Below are 20,219 nucleotides of genomic sequence, written 5' to 3'. Positions count from 1 at the left end.
GGGGTTTCACCGTGTTAGCCAGGATGGTCTTGATCTCCTGACTTCGTGATCTGCCCGTCTCGGCCTCCCAAAGTGCTGGGATTACAGGCTTGAGCCACCGCACCCGGCCTTGTATAGACTTTTACAGTTATAACATATCTCTAGCTACATGCATTATTTAGCTTATCTAGTTTTTTAAAAAATGACTTGTTACAAAAGACAATGTAGTTCCTCAAAAGGTTAAACAGAGTTACCATATGATCCAGTAATTCCATTCCTAGGTATATCTCCAAGAGAAGTGAAAACGCTTGGCCACAAAAAACTTCTGCATGAATGTTCATAGCAGCATTATTCATAATAGCCAAAAGAGGAAACAGCCCAATGTCCATCAACTAATGAATGGATAACAAAATGTGGCATATCCATAGAGTATCATTCAGAAATAGAAAGTACTGATACATGCTACAACATGGATGAACCTTAAAAACATGCTAAGTGGATGAAGCCAGCCACAAAGGACCACATATTGCCTGATTCCATTTCTATGGACTGTCCAAAATAGGCAAATCCAGAGAGACAGAAAGCAGACCGCTAAGCTGGCGGCACTTTGGGGAAGGATTGGTAAGTAACTGCTAACGGGTATGAATGAGGCTTCTTTTCAACGTTATGAAAATGTTCTAAGATTGACATGATAATGGCTGAACTTTGTGACTATACGAAAAACCACTGAATTTACACTTTAATTGGGTGAATTGTATGGGATATGAATTACATTTTAATAAAGCTATTATCAAGAAAACACAACGCAGTACCTTTCCTGTGGTGGGACCCCGATCCACTGCATTCTTATCACCCCCAGGCTGCCCTCCACAGCTGACTCTCCTTACCTTGGTCCTTCTTCTCAGTAATCTTTGAGATATCCATTTCACTTTGGTCTGCTCCTTTTGCAGCATCTGAATCTTTTACCTCATCTTTTTCAGAATCAGGTTCTGTTTTTATTTTTTTGGGACTTCGTGAACATTTTCTTTTATCTGATTCATCCATATTTTCATCCATATTATTTTTGGCTAAAAAGAACCATGTATAGCACAATTAACGTTATTTCCAGTATTAGTACTTTAATATGTCAAGTTTAGTGAAAACAAACAAGTATTTTCCAGCAAGTTATGTTTCATTTTTTCTTTTTTTTCTTTTTTTTTTTTTTTTTCTGAGATGGAGTCTCGCTCTGTCACCCGAGCTGGAGTGCAGTGGTTGGATCTCAGCTCACTGCAAGCTCCGCCTCCCGGGTTCACGCCATTCTCCTGCCTCAGCCTCCCGAGTAGCTGGGACTACAGGCGCCCGCCACCTCGCCCGGCTAGTTTTTTGTACTTTTTTTAGTAGAGACGGGGTTTCACCGTGTTAGCCAGGATGGTCTCGATCTCCTGACCTCGTGATCCGCCCGTCTCGACCTCCCAAAGTGCTGGGATTACAGGCTTGAGCCACCGCGCCCAGCCTCATTTTTTCATTTAAAAAAAAAGTACAAAGGTCTTACTGAGTATAAGGTACCATATAATCCTATATGCCTGGCTGACCTAAAACACAGAAGGAATGACTGAATTTCAGACATTTCAGAAAACTTTGTACAAACATTTTTGGTGAAACATGATTTATGAAATTTGTTTTAAAACACTGCAGGATTAAAAAAAAAAAAAAAGTGGACATGGTGCAGAGGCTCATGCCACACTACTCCAGCCTGGGTGACAGAGTGAGGCTGTGTGTCCAAAAAAAAAAAAAAATTGTAATTCAGTAACATAGCTACAAGATAAACATTAATACTACAGGCTGGCATGGTGACTCATGCCTATAATCCCAGCACTATGCGGGGCAGAGGTGGGTGGATCACCTGAGGTCAGGAGTTTCAGACCCGTAACATGGTGAAACCCCATCTCTACTAAAAATACAAAAATTACCTGGGCGTGGTGGTGCGCACCTGTGATCCCAGCTACTCAGGAAGCTGAGGCAGGAGAACTGCTTGAACCCAGGAGGCGGAGGCTGCAGCGAGCCGAGGTCACGCCACTGCACTCCAGCCTGGGTGACAGAGCGAGACTACGTCTCAAAAAAAATAAGTGGTCAGTGACAACTGAAACAGGAGTGATAAAATTTGGATGTATGTGGTAGCTCATGCCTGTAATCTTAGCACTTTGGGAGGCAAAGGCAGGTGGATCACTTAGGACAAGGAGTTCAAGACTAGCCTAGCCAACATGGTGAAACCCCGTGTCTATTAAAAATAGAAAAATTGGCCAGGCATGGTGGTGCGCACCTGTGATCCCTACTCAGGAGGATGAGGCAGGAGAATCGCTGAAACCTGGGAGTTGGAGGTTGCAGTGAACTGAGATCGTACCACCGCACTCCAGCCTACATGACAGAATGAGACTCCATCTCAAAAAAAAAAGAGTGGTCAGTGACAACTGAAACAAAAGTGATAAAATTTGGGTGGGTATGGTGGCTCATGCCTGTAATCTCAGCACTTTGGGAGGCTGAGGCAGGCAGATCACTTGAGGCCAGGAGTTCAACACCAGCCCAGCAAGGTGAAACCCCATCTCTACTAAAAATACAAAAATTAGCCAGGCATGGTGGTACGAGCCTGTAGTCCCAGCTACTTGGGAGGCTGAAGCAGGAGAACTGCTAGAACCTGGGAGGTGGAGTTTGCAGTCCACTCCACTCCACTGCACTCCAGCCTGGCTGACAAAGCGAGACTCTGTCACACACACAAAAAAATATAATGAAAGAAAACTCGTGTATGAAGGATTATCACAATCTGTTCGATGATTCCAGAAAGTCCATATTAGTAGTTTCTAACATACTTTGTGTCACAGAACCCTATTAGAAATGGATAAATACTATGATCCTCTACCAAGGAAAAAAGTATGTATATAAATTCTTGTAATCTATTTGAATGGTTCTTGGACTCCTTGAAGTTTATATAACAGAATAAAAGACTGAAGAAAAATCATGAAATGCAATGTGTGGCCTTGCCTGGACCTGGTTTACTGCTAACAGTAAAAAGGTACCTCTAAGACAACTAGGGCAAGTGGAATATGGACTGAAAATCAGATGATTAATTTATTAATTATACTTTATTTGTTGAGTGTGATAATGACATGATGGTTATAGAAAAAATGTCTATGTAGAGATACGTACTGAACTTCTGGTGAAACATGATTTCTGTGATTTGTTTTAAAACACTACAGGATTTTAAAAAGTGGTTAGTGACAACCGAACCAAGAGTGACAAAATTTGGCTGGGAGCAGTGACTCACACCTGTAATCCCAGCACTTTGGAAGGCCAAGGCAGGCAGATCACTTGAGGTCAAGAGATCGAGACCATCCTGGCCAACATGGTGAAACCCCATCTCTACAAAAAATACAAAAATTAGCTGGGCATGGTGGTGTGCGCCTGTAGTCCCAGCTACTTGGGAGGCTGAGGCAGGAGAATTGCTTGAACCTGGGAGGCGGAGGTTGCAGTGAGCCGAGATATGCTACTGCACTCCAGCCTGGCGACAGAGCGAGATTCCATCTCAAAAAAACAAAATCAAAAATAAAAACAACTTCCCAACCCCCACAAAAAAACCTCATTTAAGTGACAGTGTTTTGGAAGCCTCTATCACTTCCTTTCTGGTTTTCTCTTACGTGCAACAACACTAAGGTTACCAGATACACAACTCTCAAGAAGTGAATTAGTACTGAATTTAAGATTTTTTTTAAGAGATTGAGTCTTGCTCTGTCATCCATGCTCGAGTGCAACAGCACAATTGTAGCTCACTGCAAATTTCAAACTCCTGGCGTCAAGCAATCCTCCTGCCTCAGACCCCCAAGTAGCACCATGTGGCAACACGCCTGGTTAATTTTTAAAACATATTTGTAGAAATGGGGTCTTGCTATGTTGCCCAGGTTGGCCTTGAACTCCTGGGCTCAAGTGATCCTCTGGCCTCAAGTGATCCTCCTGTCTTAGCCTCCCAAAACACTGGGATTATAGGTGTAAGCCACTGCGGCTGGCCTGAAATTTTTTTTTTTTTTTTTTTTTTTGAGACAGTCTTGCTTTGTCACCCAGGCTGGAGCGCAGTGGTGCAACCTTGGCTCACTGTAACCTCTGCCTCCTGGGTTTAAACCATTCTCCTGCCTTAGCCTCCTGAGTAGCTGGGATCACAGATATGTGCCAGCACACCCAGTAAATTTTGTATTTTCAGTAGAGACAGGGTTTCACCATATTAGCCGGGGTAGTCTAGAACTCCCAAGTAATACACCTGCCTCGGCCTCCCAAAGTGCTGGGATTACAGGCATGAACCACTGCACGTGGTGGCCTGGCCTGAATCTAAGATTTTGAAAAATGATAATCAGGCAGCTGAGGCCTCTTCTAAAAAACAAGTTCCATTCTACGATCTTACGGAAATCTGAGACATCAAATTCCTGTGAATAAAGGTAATTTTTAAAGTTTTAGTAAACTAAATTGGTAATTTTGCAGTACTATTAAAAATTTCAGGAAAATGTTTTTATCTAAAATATAGTCAATATACTACAAATTTATAAGAAATATAAAGCAGAACAATTATGCAGAAAACGTAATTTTAATTACTTACTTCCTTCTAATGACTTTCTGTAATTCACATTAGTATTGCCTGGCAATTTCGGAACAAACCTATAGACATGAGTTTTACTAATCCAGCTCCAACCACCATAGCCCGTCACTCTGTACTCTTCACCTTTTTGTTTCCAAACCTGGTGTAAATGAAAACATTAAACAGTAAGAATGACAATGCTTATAAACCACATGTGGTTTTATACGTTTTTACCAAACAAGTTTCAAAGTCAGGCAAATTAAATTTACTAATCATTCCCAGGTTTTTTCAAGTGGGGACAAAAAAATTTACTAATCAATTTAGTTTTCACTGGGAATCACAGATCAATGAAATAATGCTCCTTTTTAGCATGTAAAATTTAACACAATTTTACAGTTTTATAACAACTTCAACAAATTGTCCTCATAAGCCTCCTATATTCTACTAAGATAAACTGATGCTTTGTAAATTTGCCACGAAGATGCACTTCATCCCTAACATATTACTTAAAAGATTATGTCAAAAGTAGGCCAGGAGCAGTGGCTCACACCTGTAATCCCAGCACTTTGGGAGGCCAAGGCAGGAGGATCACCTGAGGTCAGGACTTCAAGACTCACCTGGCTAACATGGCGAAACCCTGTCTCTACTAAAAATACAAAAATTAGCCGGGCATGGTGCTGCATGCCTATAATCCTAGCTACTCAGGAGGCTGAGGCAGAAGAATCATTTGAACCCAGGGGGCTGAGGCTGTAGTGAGCCAAGATTGTGCCACTGCACTCCAGTCTAAGCAACAGAGCCAGACTCTGTGTCAAAATAAATAAATAAATAAATAAAATAAAAAGACTATGTCAAAAGTAAAATAAAATTAGTATTCAAAGTTTCAGGATAAAAGTTTCAGAAATGGCTAACACTATTTTAAAGGGTTGTTGTAAAAATTACCTGATGTTTAACTGGAAATGTGTATTTTACCCATGTTGCTTGCTGCATCGTTTCTTCCTCTTCCTGTTTTTTCTCTTTTTTTTTTACTTTCTCCTTTTCTTCTCTTTCAATTGATGTCATCCGGTGTAACCTAAAAATGCATGGATAGAAAGACAATGTTAACTTAGAAAAATAAACAGAAAAGATAAAAATGCAATACTGAAAAATTAGGAAGACAAAGCAGACTTATTTATAATCCTATAAACCAGACAACTCCAACTGACAAAACTTAGTTGTAGTTGTACAATTCCTTAATAAGAAAAGACAAAGAGTACAAAAAGGCAAAAACAAGAAATGCTATCCTTTCCATGCCTCCTCATAACAAATAATTATGACTTATTCCTAAAACATTTCACGTACATACCAACATTTATGTATCTCCTTACACAGTCCATTACATATTCACACATATGCTTTCTTTTTTTTTTTTTTTTTTTTTTTTTTGAGAAAAAGTCTCGCTCTCACCCAGGCTGGAGCGCAGTGGCACGATCTCGGCTCACTGCAAGCTCCGCTTCCTGGGTTCACGCCATTCTCCTGCCTCAGCCTCTCAAGTAGCTGAGACCACAGGCGCCCGCCACCATGCCCGGCTAATTTTTTGTATTTTTAGTAGAGATGGGGTTTCACCATATTAGCCAGGATGGTCTCGATCTCCTGACCTCGTGATCCGCCCGTCTCGGCCTCCCAAAGTGCTGGGATTACAGGCGTGAACCACCATGCCCAGCCTACACATATGTATTTTATAGTGCACACACAATCACAGTTTTTAATCAGTGGATAATTACACTAAAAGATCTTTCCTTATCAAAATACACAGATGTTTTAAGGAATTAAAAAATATACCATGGCATGGATACGCTACAATTTATTAAACCAGGTAACTGTTAAAGAATATTTTGTTGCGGGGCACGGTGGCTCAAGCCTGTAATCCCAGCACTTTGGGAGGCCGAGACGGGCGGATCACGAGGTCAGGAGATCGAGACCATCCTGGCTAACACGGTGAAACCCCATCTCTACTAAAAAAAAATACAAAAAAAAACTAGCCGGACAAGGTGGCGGGCATCTGTAGTCCCAGCTACTCGGGAGGCTGAGGCAGGAGAATGGCGTAAACCCGGGAGGTGGAGCTTGCAGTGAGCCGAGACCGGCCACTGCACTCCAGCCTGGGCGACAGAGCAAGACTCCGTCTCAAAAAAAAAAAAAAAAGAATATTTTGTTTCCAGAGTTTTTTCCTTCCAAAAAACGAAGACCAAAGAATACAAAAACATTTATTTTATCAAGCAATATTTCTGATTCTCACAAGCACTGGGGATTTTAAAGCATTCACAGGATCTACTAACATAAATCAGGTTTCTTACATCCACAGAGAATGGGGCCCATGGGGCCGCAGCTTTCGAGAGAGAAGGAGGATGAGGAAGGTCGGCCCATATTGACTTAAATCATGAGACAAGGCACCGGCCACAACGCTTTCTCAGGCAGGAAAGAAAATCACTGCATCTACCAGTAAAGACCAGGCCTGTGGTGAGGCTCTACATTCAGGGGATTAGACTAGATTTTCATGAATCAGAATATTTCTCACAAACAGACACGAAGCAAAACCTACAAAGAAAGGAGCTCTTGTCTCTAAGAGTGCTAGTGGCAGAAGAACTGCTTTTATCACACCCTAACCAAATGCAGCCAATTTCTCATGCACAGTTCTGTGGAAAGAATAGAGACCTTTTTTTAACTTGGGGTAGTGATGCCAAAAAGATGTGGGAGGAGATTTCCGTCTTTTTATCTCCTTTCCCCCCCACCAAAAACTCCCCACCACTCTCCCTGCTTCTTCTCGCCCCTCCACTTTTAAGGTTTTGTGTCCCTGTGATTGTAGGTCCCCACAATACGGTCTCCCCCAGGCTGACAGCTCATGCCTATTAACTGCACTCAACTGGTGTAGCAAACATTCTCCATAAGGCTCTTCACAGTCTCTCATAAGGTGATGGGAGGAGGGGAAAGGGAGCAGATCCTCACTGGGAGCTAATGTACTCAAATTCCATCCCTCTGGCAACACACTTGGAACTAAGGAGAAGGACAAGCTCTGCAGGCACAATACAGTGGATAACCTGAAGTCTCAGGCTACAGGAGTAAGGCGGGGTGACTATGCCAGAAGGACTGTGTAGGATTTCTCACGGAGATTTTGAGGGCTTGTCTTCTATACGCCTCCGAAAGGCCGGGTCCAGCATGGCAACTGGGCCATTTTTGCTGAGAGGCCAGGAATGGAGCACGGTCTAAAGGACTCTGGCGCAGTGACACCCTAGGAGCTCACAGTTGGGCAGCGTGCTCAGTTGTGTTCTTGGTGTCCCCGAGGCAAAGAGGTCCCTTTTATCATTAAATGCAAAGGCTTCCCTTTGCGGAGGAAGCAAGGCCAGTTAGGCAGTATTATGGCTAATCTGTGATGCTACCTATCCCAGAGTAGCATGCTGGTGGGTGTGCCAGTGGCAGATTTTCCTTCTACTTCTCCTTGATCAACTAAGTCGGACCAGGAGAATGGACTGAACTTCAACTCCACTCCCAATCTCCACGTGGGGCTCAGGGTTTTGTGGTGTTTTGCTATCACAGCCAAAGCTGTAACAAACAACATTTTATATCCTTCTTGGTAAACCTAGGGAATACACCTCTATATCCTTCAGTGGTGGGATGGCTGGGTCCAAAAGTTCCTGCACTGAAAATGCTGATGGATATGGGGTCAAACTGCTCTTCAGAACAGTGCAATCATAGCTCCACACTACCATCAATCGTGAAGCCCCCCTGAGCTCCTACAGTTTCACTCATGCTGAGTTAGTACTGAACTTCTAAACTGTTAGTCAAATTGAGAGGTAAAATATACTATCCCATTGTTTTTAATTATGAAAGAAGGAATCATTTTTATGTGTACTGGCCTTTCATATTTATTTTTCTGCAAAATGCCTATTCAAATCCTTTGTCTTGTTTGTACTAGACTATTAGAACTTTTCATTTATAAAAGGTCTTTGTCAATTAAGAAAATTTTCCATTTGTGGTACAAATATTTTTCCTCAGTTTGTCATGTCTTTTGAGTTTGATTACAGTAACAATTTTCCACTAAGAATTTTAAATACACGTATCCACTTTTTTCCTCTACGGCATCTGGACTTTTTATCTGTTTAAAAAGAAAGTATCACAATAAAAACATAAATTAATTCATGCTTTCTTATTGAAGTTCTCTTTTGTTTTTAGGGTTTTGGGGTTAACAATTCTTCATCAATCTAAATGTTTTTTTGCTAAGGCAGAGATCTAAGTGATATTTTCCCAAACATGCTTTCCCTTTGTGATGTGTAATGCTACCACAGCTGAATCTCCATGCTTAGGTCTATTTTTGGATTCTGTATTTATCTACTGATTTGCTTCTTCTGTAGAACAAATTAATGAAGCTTCAAAATGTGCTCTAATATCTAGTACCTTTTTCATTAACATCTATTTTTTCCCCTTTTGGCTATTCTTACACAATAACTTTCTTTTTCCTTTTTTTTTTAAAGATAGGTTGTCACTCTGTTGCCTGGGATGCAGTGCAATGGCGCAATCATAGCTCACCTCGGCCTCAAACTCCTGGGCTCAAGATATCCTCCTCCTCTGGGCTCAGCCTCCCAAGTAGCTGGCATTACAGGCGCACACCACCACGCCTGGCCAATTTTAATTTTTTGTAGAGACAGAGTCTTGCTATGTTGCCTAGGCTGGTCTCAAACTCCTCACTTCAAGTGATCCTCCTTCCTCAACCTCTCAAAGTGTTAGAATTATAAGCGTGAGCTACTGTGCTCAGTATTCTTGCACATTAACTTTTCTAGATCAAATATTAGTTTCATTTTGGTCAAAACTCCCCTGCTCCAGGATGGAAAATCTTACTTCCAAAGTATCCTTCATGTCTTTAGTTAAGCTTTAAAGATTGCTTAACTTTTTAATTAATTATTATTTTGGTAGAGACAGGGTCTCCCTATGTTGCCCAGGCTGGTCTTGAACTCCTGGGCTCAAGCGATCCTCCCACCTCACCTCCCAAAGTGCTGGGATTACCGGTGTGTGCCACCACGCCTAGCCTAAAGATTGCTTTACACAGGCCTTGAATATTTCTTGTTACATTTGGCCAAATGTGGTGGCTCACACCTGTAATCCCAGCACTCTGGGAGGCTGAGGAGAGTGGATCACTCGAGGACAGGAGTTTGAGACCAGACTGGTCAACACGACAAAACCCCGTCTCTACTAAAAATACAAAAATTAGCCAGGCATAGTGGTACTTGTCTGTAATACCAGCTACTCGGGAGGCTGAGGCAAGAGAATTGCTTGAACCCGGGAGGTGGAGGTTGCAGTGAGCTGAGATGGCACCGCTGCACTCCAGCCTGGGTGACAGAGCAAGACTCTGTCTCAAAACACACAGACACAGACATGCACACACACACACACAATTATTCCTTCATTATAATTTTTCAAAATATGTAAAATGCAACCAGGTTAAGAAACGTGGCCGGGCGCGGTGGCTCAAGCCTGTAACCCCAGCACTTTGGGAGGCCGAGACGGGCGGATCACGAGGTCAGGAGATCGAGACCATCCTGGCTAACACAGTGAAACCCCGTCTTTACTAAAAAAAAAAAAAATGCAAAAAACTAGCCGGGCGAGGTGGCGGGCGCCTGTAGTCCCAACTACTCGGGAGGCTGAGGCAGGAGAATGGCGTAAACCCGAGAGGCGGAGCTTGCAGTGAGCTGAGATCCGGCCACTGCACTCCAGCCTGGGCGACAGAGCGAGACTCCGTCTCAACAACAACAACAACAAAAAAAGAAATGTAACTCTATCTACAACCAATACATCAGATGCTTATGTGTCCAACTCCCTGGCAATCAGTACTTTTGTGGTAAACATTCTCTTGTTTTTCCTTATACTTTTAGAATCTATGTGTGTGCATCCCAAACAGTATAAAGTTTGGCTTTTGAAAACTCAGCATAGGCCAGGCGTGGTGGCTCACGCCTGTAATCCCAGCACTTTGGGAAGCCGAGATGGGCAGATCACGAGGTTGGGAGTTGGAGACCAGCCTGGCCAACACGGTGAAACCCCGTCTCTACTAAAAATACAAAAATGAGCCGGTTGTGGAGGCACGTGCCTATAATCCCAGCTATTCAGGAGGCTGAGGCAGGAGAATCGCTCGAACCCGGGAGGTGGAGGTTGCAGTGAGCTGAGACTGCACCATTGCACTCCAGCCTGAGCGGCAGAGCAAGACTCTGTCTCAAAAACAAAACAAAACAAAACAAAACAAAACAAAACAAAACAAAACAAAACTCAGCATCAAGTATAAAACTACCTGCACAGAGCAGTTTTGTTACTATCAAAGAAGGTTTCCAGAAAAATACAAACTTCTCTCTGGGTCACAGTCTGGCTTTAACTTTCAGGAAAGTTCACAGACCTCTTTTGGTGAAATCAGTGGGTGAGATCATGAGCAAACTCTGGAAGATACAGGACTCACCACAATCAAGGTATCTGTCGTGACTGCAGCATAAAACAGGTCTGCTACAGCCAAGCATCCAAAGTGGTTGGCTATGTACTTCCTGTTTTTGGATCTTTTGAAGATTGTTTATGCCATTGACTTGGGATTTGGCCTTTGTGGGTAGGCTGCCATTTGTCTACCTGCATTATTGCTTCTGCAATTTTATACGTGGTGTATTTTCTGTTGTTCCCCTTCTCCCCGTGGGTCTGTAATTTTTAAAAAATTTGGCGACAGCTTTGGTGGAGTTCAGCGTGGAACAAAATTATATGTGTTAATTAATTAGATCAACTGCATATAATAATTGTGTATCTTGACAATATTTATAAGTTTTATTTCTCTTGGCAAACTGCATTTCCTGGTACTTTTAGAAAATGTTAAAATATAATGTTGACAATTTTTTTGTTTGTTTTTTTGAGACAGGGTATCACTCTCTTGCCCATGCTGAAGTGCAGTGGCACAGTTATTGCTCACTGCAGCCTCCAGCTCCTGGCCTCAAGCGATTCTCCTGCCTTGGTTTCCCAAAGTGCTGGGATTATAGGTGGGAGAGCCACCTCACCCAGCCAATAGTGGTTATCTATTTTGTTCCACCTCAAAGTTACTGGGAATGCTTCAAGGGTTTCACCAAAAGGCATAATAATTTGGTTTGAAATACATCTTCAAAAAAAAAAAAAAGACTTCATACATTCATACTTATCTAAGAGTTTTTTAAAAAATGAATAAATAGGCCAGGTGCAGTGGTTCACACCTGTAATCCCAGCACTTTGGGAGGCCAAGGTGGGAGGATCATTTGAGGTCAGAGATTCAAGATCAGTCTGGGTCACATAGGGAGACCCCATCTCTACCAAAAAAAATGTAAAAAAATTAAAAAAAAAAACAATAAATAATAATGAACTTAGACAAAAAACCTTCTTGGCATCTAATAAGATGATCAAAAGGTTTCCTTTCTTTGACTTTTTTCTTTTTGAGACAGTGTCTTGCTCTGTTGCTCAGGATGGAGTGCAGTGGTGCGATCTCAGCTCATTGCAACCTCTGCCTACTAGGTTCAACTGATTCTCCTGCCTCAGTCTCCTAGTATCTGGGACTACAGTGTGCACCACCATGCCTGGCTAAATTTTCATAGAGATGGGGTTCCACCACGTTGGCCAGGCTGGTATTAAAACTCCTGGGCTCAAGTGATCCACTTGCCTTGGCCTCCCAAAGTGTTGGGATTATTGGTGTAAGCCATTGAGTCCTGGCCTTCTTTGACTTCTTAAAATAGTATGATATTAGTAATCTCCTAGTATTGGAGATTGGTGTCTAAGGTGAAGCCAATTTAGCCATGGTTTCTTATTCTTTAAATTTACTCCTGAATATATCTGCATATCAATATTTTCAGATTTCTTATAGATACACCTATTTGCTATTAATTATAATAAATATTAATAAAGGAGACAGGGCCATAATTTTCTATTTGTCTATTTCTATTTATCAAGTTTTCTAACAGTTTCACACTAACAGAAACAATAATCTGTAAAATTTCCTCCTTTTTCTCTTCTGGTAGAAAAGTTTAAATAGAACTATCTGGTTCCCGTAACTTAAGAAAAACCTTATGAAATCATCTGGTCCTGCCATCACCTTAATGACAGGTGCAGTGATAAACAACCAGAAATCCTTCTTCTGCCTAAGAGTGTGGCTTCTGCCCTACTAAGGACTGAGATCACTGTGGCGTCCTTCCCAACCCTTCCCCCACCCAAAGGGAGCTCGGTGGGCCCCTTTCTGTGGCGGTGGGAATGCAAGGTGGGGCATGATCAGGCTGGGACTTCGATTCCACCATCTTGGTCCACTCCTAGGTGGAACCCTTTCTTTGTGGATGTAGAAAACCGGAATACTGTGTTAGTACTGTGAAGGCTTTAAAATTCCAACTTCAAATAAAAGAGAATCAGAAATATTGGTTAGTATGTCTCTTGTTTTACTTTTTTTTTTTTGAGACAGAGTTTCACTCTTGTTGTCCAGGCTAGAGTGCAATGGCACGATCTCGGCTCATCGCAACCTCCGCCTCCCGGGTTCAAGTGATTCTCATGCCTCAGCCTTCCAAGTAGCTGAGATTACAGGCATGTGCCACCACACCTGGTTAATTTCGTTTTTTTGTTTTGTTTTTTTTTTTAATAGAGACAGGGTTTCTCCAGGTTGGTCAGGCTGGTCTCAAATTCCTGACCTCAGGTGACCACCCATCTTGGCCTCCCAAAGTGCTGGAATTACAGGCGTGAGCCACCGTGTTTTTATTCTAGATATTGATTATTTGTGCTGTATTATTTTTCCCCCCTTGATAATCTTATCAGAGGTTTATAAAACATAATGGGATCCTAAGCTATATTTGTTTTCTATTTCATCACATTTGCTCATCTTTAATATTTTCTTTCTTTAGCTTGGTTCCTTGAGATGTACCCCTAGCTAATTAATTCGCAGTTTCTTTCCTAATATGAGCACTAAAAGCTAGCAACTTCTCCTGGGAAGTCTTTAATTGCATCTCACAAATTTCAATGTATGTAGTACCTTCATGAACATCCAGATCAAAATGTGTTCTAGTTTCCATTATGACTTATATTTGAGCATTTATTTATTTAGAAGTGTATTTCTTACCTTTCAAGTATATAGCCCTTGTGTTTAAAATTTTACAAATGTCTATATTCCTAAACAATACTGTAACATTGTATTATCACACACGCTTTTAAACTCTACACAAATATATGTGGTATCCACATTTATCCTGATGTATTTTTAGTGACGGAACTGTTTTCTGTTTTAAAATTTTTATTTTATTTCAGATTCAAGGGGTATATGTGCATACGCACTGAGGGGAAATGAGTTTCTAGTTACTCATTACCTGTATAGTAAACACTGTACCCAATAGGTAATTTTACAACCCTTGTGCCCCTCCTACCCTCTCCAAATGTTTTCATTCTATTGTAAACTTACGAGATTCAATCTCGACACTCGTTGCTCTAGTGTGTTTTTCACTGCTATGTAACAGTCCATTATGAAATAACACAATTTAAACATGCCTGATTGGCCAGGCGCGGTGGCTCATGCCTATAATCCCAGCACTTTGGGAGGCCGAGGCAGGCAGATCATGAGGTCAAGAGATCGAGATCATCCTGCCTAACATGGTGAAACCTCATCGCTACTAAAAATACAAAAAATTAGCTGGGCGTGGTGGTGGGCGCCTGTAGTCCCAGCTACTCAGGAGGCTGAGGCAGGAGAATGGCGTGAACCCAGGAGGCGGAGCTTGCAATGAGTCGAGATTGCGCCACTGCACTCCAGTCTGGGAGACAGAGCAAGGCACTGTCTCCAAAAACAAAAAAGAAAATAGGCCTGATTATGAGTACTTAGGAATTGTTTCCAAATTTCACCATATGAAATAATATTATAAGGAACACCCTACTATAATGTCTTCTCATGTACACAGGGTAAAAGTTTCTCTACTGTATTAGGAAGGAGTGGAATTGCATTTTTAACTTTGTTTTTGTCAAACCACTCTCTAAACTGTTATAGCAACCATTGTACTTATTGTGCTATTATCAGAAATGTATCACTAATCCCAGCACTCCAGTAGGCTGAGGCAGGCAGATCACTTGAGCCCAGAGTTCAAGAACAGCCTGGGCAACATAACAAGACCTCTTGTCTATAAAAAATACAAAAATTAGCCAGGCATAGTGGAATGCGTCTATAGTCCCAACTACTTGGGAGGCTGAGGTGAGAGGATAACCTTAGCCCAGGGAGGTCAAGGCTGCAGTGAGCTCTGATGATGCCACTGCACTCCAGCCTGGGTGACAGTGAGATTCTACGTGAAAAAGAAAAAAAAAAAAAATGTATGTGGTGGAAACACCAAAGAAAACTGGGAGCCACACCTTTAGCAGATGAAAAACATTTAGTAGGCATAAATTTATTTTTCTCAAAAACATATCTTATGTCCCTTTTGTTTTCTTTTGAGATGAAGCCTTGCTTTGTCACCCAGGCTGGAGTGCAGTGGCACAATCTCAGCTCATTGTAGCCTCCGCCTCCCGAGTTAAAGCCATTCTCCTGCCTCAGCCTCCCGAGTACCTAGGAAGACAGGCATGTGCCACCACATCCAGCTAATTTTTGTGTTTTTAGTACCTCGGTCTCCCTAGGTGCTGGGATTACAGACATTGAGCCACTGTGCCTGGCTTTTTACATTTTAAAAGCTATAGGGCTATGCCTTTGGAGTGGACTCTGTAGAAAAGATGGGGGCAGGGAAGATAAAATAGTTCTGACTTTTTGCTTTATGCCCTTAAATATTCTTTCCATTACCATAACCTTAGTTTTGTAACAATAACTTTTTAAAGACTAAAGTTACAAAGCAAGTCTATCAGGGCTAAAAAGTAGATTCAAGTCACAAAATTTTCTTTCTTTTTAATCATCTGTTCAAGTTGCACAGCCCTGGGTCTACTCAGGAGCTACATGATCTTTGGTTGGACACTGAACTTTAAAAAAGGATATAAATCAGATTCCCAGCATACTGCCTACAAGATTCTAGAATAAATACTAAAAAACATGAGCGTTCTTTCTAGTCAATAAAAATGCTACTTTAGAAAATATTTCAAACTTTCATATACCAGATCTCTTTTGATCTTCATCACAATCCTGTATGGCAAATAAGAACTAATATTCATGGAGGGTGTGGTGGCTCACTCCTGTAATCCCAGCACTTTGGGAGGCCAAGGCGGGCAGATCACAAGGTCAGGAGTTCAAGACCAGCCTAGCCAACACAGGCAAACCATGTCTCTACTAAAAATACAAATAATGAGCTGGGCACGGTGGGGGGTGCCTGTAATCCTAGCTACTCAGAAGGCTGAAGCAAGAGAATCGCTTGAACCCGGGAGGCAGAGGTTGCAGCAAGCTGAGATTGCGCTATTGCACACCAGCGTGGGCGACAGTACAAGACTCTGTCTCAAAAAAAAAAAAAAAAAAAAAAAAAAAGAACTAATAATATTCATTAATGTTTACAACTTATGTAGGAAGAAAATGAGACCAAAGGTAAAGTCTTCAATATGGCCTCTTAAATACCCTAACTTTCATTATTAATATGCTAGTATTTCAAAAGGGAGCCCAACATCATTTACAAGGCTCAGAATTCACTTACCTGGTATGTCCTAAAGATTCTCGCCATATTGGTAGCATCACAACTGGTTTAACTGCACACTCCAAAATGGCTAAAGCCAATGCAAATTCTCTGGGTTTGCTACACATCTGAACTGCCTTGATCCAATTTGCCCTGTATTTCAGAAGAAATGAAAGAAATTATTTCACTAGGTTGACCTTAAGTTAAAAGCACAGTAGTTGTAACTTTGGCCTCCATCTGATTCCAGGAATAAAGACTCTGACTCCTAATCCTCCAAATAGTGGTGTTGGTTCAGTAAGTTAGAAGTACACTCATGCCTCTAACGTCCTGTCTGTTGACCACATTGACTTCATTCAACTCACTGGTAATGACGTTTTCAAGCGCACATCTACAACAATCATTTTATAAACATTTAGTATATCTACAGCAATAAATTAACCTTAGTTTCCTTTACCTATGTGATGCCCAATTGGGATGAAGAAAGGATGAAGGGATGTTGTTTTCTAATTGAGTGATAGTCAGTCTCAGAGTAGATATAGTAAGAACTTTGGACCCATGGACAGAACCGTTCCATTTGAACTCTCCTGCTGGAGTCAGACAGAATTTATGTGCAAGATGCCTTCTCTTATCATGATCTTCTCTGTGCTGGTGCTTATTCAAAGCAAATGAATTGGTGGAGTATTGATTGTGGTAGACGCGATACTTCCCTTCTTGACCCAATTTAAAATAATTGTTGATATTTCCTTTCATGACCACTTCCTTTTTGGTGCTCAACCGTGAAATTTCCCCTTGAGAGTTAACTACCAGTACCTGACCAAAAACATAAAAAGACTGCATTATTTATGTCAATCAAAGATGTAAATTTCATCTGATCAACTGTCTTTCAATAATTAAAATTAATCACTCAAAGTAAGTTAAGATAAATCTTATGACAGAACTTTTGAAGTCTAAAAGCTAAGTTAAAAGCTAAAGCTAATTGTTTACAATTAAACAACCAAGACATGCCTGCAGAAAGAAAACTAACACATATTAAGTACCTATTACATGCCAGATACTATTATTCACTGTTTTCATGTATTAATACTTCAAATATACACATGAAACCATACATATAAATTACTCACCTACCTTTTTTTTCAAGTATATAACGTACACTTAAGAGAAAAGAAGGGCATTGCATGTACTACCCCCAAAAACTATATTCCTAAAAACATCCTTTCGGGTCCTTTTATCATTCTAGCTATAGTGTAAGACCCCATGGATACTTCAAAATAGTATTTTCAAACAGTTGGTCCCAACTCTTAATGGACTATGAAATAAACAGTGGGTCTTATTCAGCTTTTTAAAAAATAAAATGTAATGCAATATAGGCTACCACAGAAAATACCAGAGTGCTTCCCACATAATAAGGTAAAACACTATTTCAGAAAGCTTTTGAATATGTGTACCAGACTGCTATGGAAAAATGTGTGTGTGACTGAGGGTCAGAGTCACAAAGAAGTATGAAAGTCACTGCTTTTAAGCAATTGCTGTGATGTTAAGAACATCATTTATTCTTGCATATCTACCCTGAAAATAATTCTCGAATATGGGAGACACAGTTGGGGCCATGTCCTGTCACCATGGCTGGCTGAAGGACAGAGATACCGAGTCCTAGCTCTAATCTCATTGTTCATGATCAGAGCTGGGATGCCATGCTGTCCTATCCACAGTACTCTGCTATCAATGGGTAAGCCTCATTCTTCAGCTGCAGGTTCACCTGAAGTGATCATAGCTAGAACTGAGCAGTGAATCACCTACAGTTATTTAATAAACCATAAACCCAAAATAGCCTATTCATATGTGTAAAGAAGGCTTTAATTCTTTAGAATGATACGTAGAATAAAGCTGATCACGTAGTAAGAAAGCGTATCAGCCATTTATAGCATTTTTATCCCTTGACTGAAATTTGGGTATGCAACTATACTTATAAAGCCTAATGCTTTCAATCTTGTTACCTACTATAGCTTTGGAAATAGATGTTTCTTTTAAACAGAAAGAACACACCTCTTTGCCCTCCTTAAATAATTTATTTGCTTCATGGGCAGCGGCTGCCACCTGCTGGCTCTTCAGCTGACTAAGTTTGCTATCTGGATTCCGCAATCTGGTGATGATTCGAGTTGAGCCAGATGATCCTTTTCCAGCTCCAGGAGATTCGCTGAGCTCCCCATTGGACTTCTCCGATTTGAAATCACCTATTGTCAAATGAGAAGGCCACAAAGCAATTGCTGACAATAAGTAAATAATTATAACCACCTTATTTCACCAAAACTCATATCAGGTGTCTATGTAAAAATCCACAAAGTAAACAGATTTTTTAAAAAGCCCTTGAATGGCAAAGCAAGTATCATTAATCCTTAAGTTTTTCACTTAAAAGAAAATGTCGTAACTTTACTGAGTCATCTATTATTCCACAAAAAATTCAAACATGCTAGGTTATCTGTTTCAAAGCTCATCTATGTGAAAACAGGAAGGGCTGCTACAAAGTTACAAGGAACAAAAACATAATAATAATTCAAAAAGCAAACTAACAACGTGTTGCCTTATATATTCAATATGGATTTCTGTATAAAAAGGTGTAAGTTTTCGAAAGATTTCCACTGAAATTCTGTTTAAATACCAAATAGTTTTGAGCTTATAAACATAAATGTCACGAATTTTCCACTAGGGAATTTAGATAATTATCTGTGTATGCTTATCAATATAAAAAAATCAACTAGTGTTTTATAACCTAATAAAGACCTCTCAACATTTTCCTAGTAATTTAATTTTTTAAAGTGACAAACTGCACAGGAGCAATTTCTGCTTCATATACTGATCAATCTCACTTTGGCTGATTTTTTTTCTCTTTTTTTTGAGACAGGGTCTCATTCTGGAGTGCAGAGGCACAATCTCAGTTCACCTCAGCCTCAAGCCCCCAGGCTCAGGTGGTTCTCCCATCTCAGCCTTCCAAGTAGCTGGAACCACAGGCATGCACCACCACACCTGCTTAATTTTTTGTATTTTCTGCAGAGATGGGGTTTCGCCATGTTGCCCAGACTGGAAAAATCTGTATACATTCTAAAACTACTGCATCACTGTTCAATTTCCATTGACCAGTTGAATAAGCTCTGATTTTTCCTTTTTAATTTAAGGCTTTAAAAAATGAAGACACTGTGGCACTGGCAAATGAAAGGACAGAGAATTTACTATATTATATATAATACAGATGGCATTTTAAATACATAGAGAAAAACTAGGATTGGGAAAGCTGGCTATGCATTTCGGGGAAAATAATTAAGGCAATTTCATAAACATCTGTTAATTTTACCTGTTCCATACCCCTTCTTTCCTTTGGGGAGATACTTCCCTCACCACTGCCCTCCCACACTTTAAATATATGATTCTGCCAGGGCTGCAAATCAAGTATGTTTCCCCTTTGGAGTGAGCAGCAGGACCCAGCGTGGCCAGACAAAGCACACCACTAGCTGGCCACAGTGACTGCCCCAAGACTGGCTCTCTGGCCCAATCCTCTCAGCATCCTTTCCAGTTTTTAAAATCTGGAGTTGGAGAAGGGGTCTTTGCTTTTTGTAGTAATGAGCAGGAAGGTTGTAAATCAGAAGCTGGCCACTTTTATTCCCACAACATGGAGAAAACCATTGATAACAGCAAACAATAAGCCCATCACAGAGAAGAAATAAAGAGAAAAATATGAAAGGGCAAAATCAGAAGTAGTTTCAATAACCTCATTTGGCTCCCTAAATCCAATAATGCACCTGAGACTGTCACCAACACTGGACGTCTCGATAGCGTATGTCCATAAAATTCCCCTTTTAAGCAAGTTTGATGGGTTTCTATCAAAACCAGTGAATTCTAAATAATGCAGTAGAATATTTTAAGGTTTTGACTCCAAAATATCACACTACTACAGTTTTGGAAATAAAATACAATTCAAAAGCAGGTCTAGAAATTTCTACAAATTTCCAGCCCCTATCTTAAAGGTATGGTAATTAAAATTA

General features: G+C 40.7%; 1 protein-coding gene across 13 annotated transcripts in view; it reads right to left on the bottom strand.

Moving 5' to 3' along the window:
* BPTF (bromodomain PHD finger transcription factor) overlaps window positions 1-20,219 on the bottom strand; it is a 150,446-nt gene that overhangs the window by 67,744 nt on the left and 62,483 nt on the right. For all 13 annotated transcript variants that reach the window (XM_026456756.2, XM_026456754.2, XM_026456753.2 and 10 more), the window contains 6 exons: window positions 18,229-18,416; window positions 16,637-16,992; window positions 16,204-16,335; window positions 5,513-5,642; window positions 4,595-4,733; window positions 867-1,046 (listed from right to left, as the gene is read on the bottom strand). In XM_026456756.2, coding sequence (XP_026312541.1) covers window positions 867-1,046; window positions 4,595-4,733; window positions 5,513-5,642; window positions 16,204-16,335; window positions 16,637-16,992; window positions 18,229-18,416 — 1,125 coding nt within the window. The remainder of the gene's footprint in view (window positions 1-866; window positions 1,047-4,594; window positions 4,734-5,512; window positions 5,643-16,203; window positions 16,336-16,636; window positions 16,993-18,228; window positions 18,417-20,219) is intronic.

This window comes from Piliocolobus tephrosceles, chromosome 16 (assembly GCF_002776525.5).
Source record: "Piliocolobus tephrosceles isolate RC106 chromosome 16, ASM277652v3, whole genome shotgun sequence".
Lineage (NCBI taxonomy): Eukaryota > Metazoa > Chordata > Mammalia > Primates > Cercopithecidae > Piliocolobus > Piliocolobus tephrosceles.
Note: the sequence above shows the minus strand (reverse complement) of the source record. Positions and strands in the feature narration are given on the sequence as shown.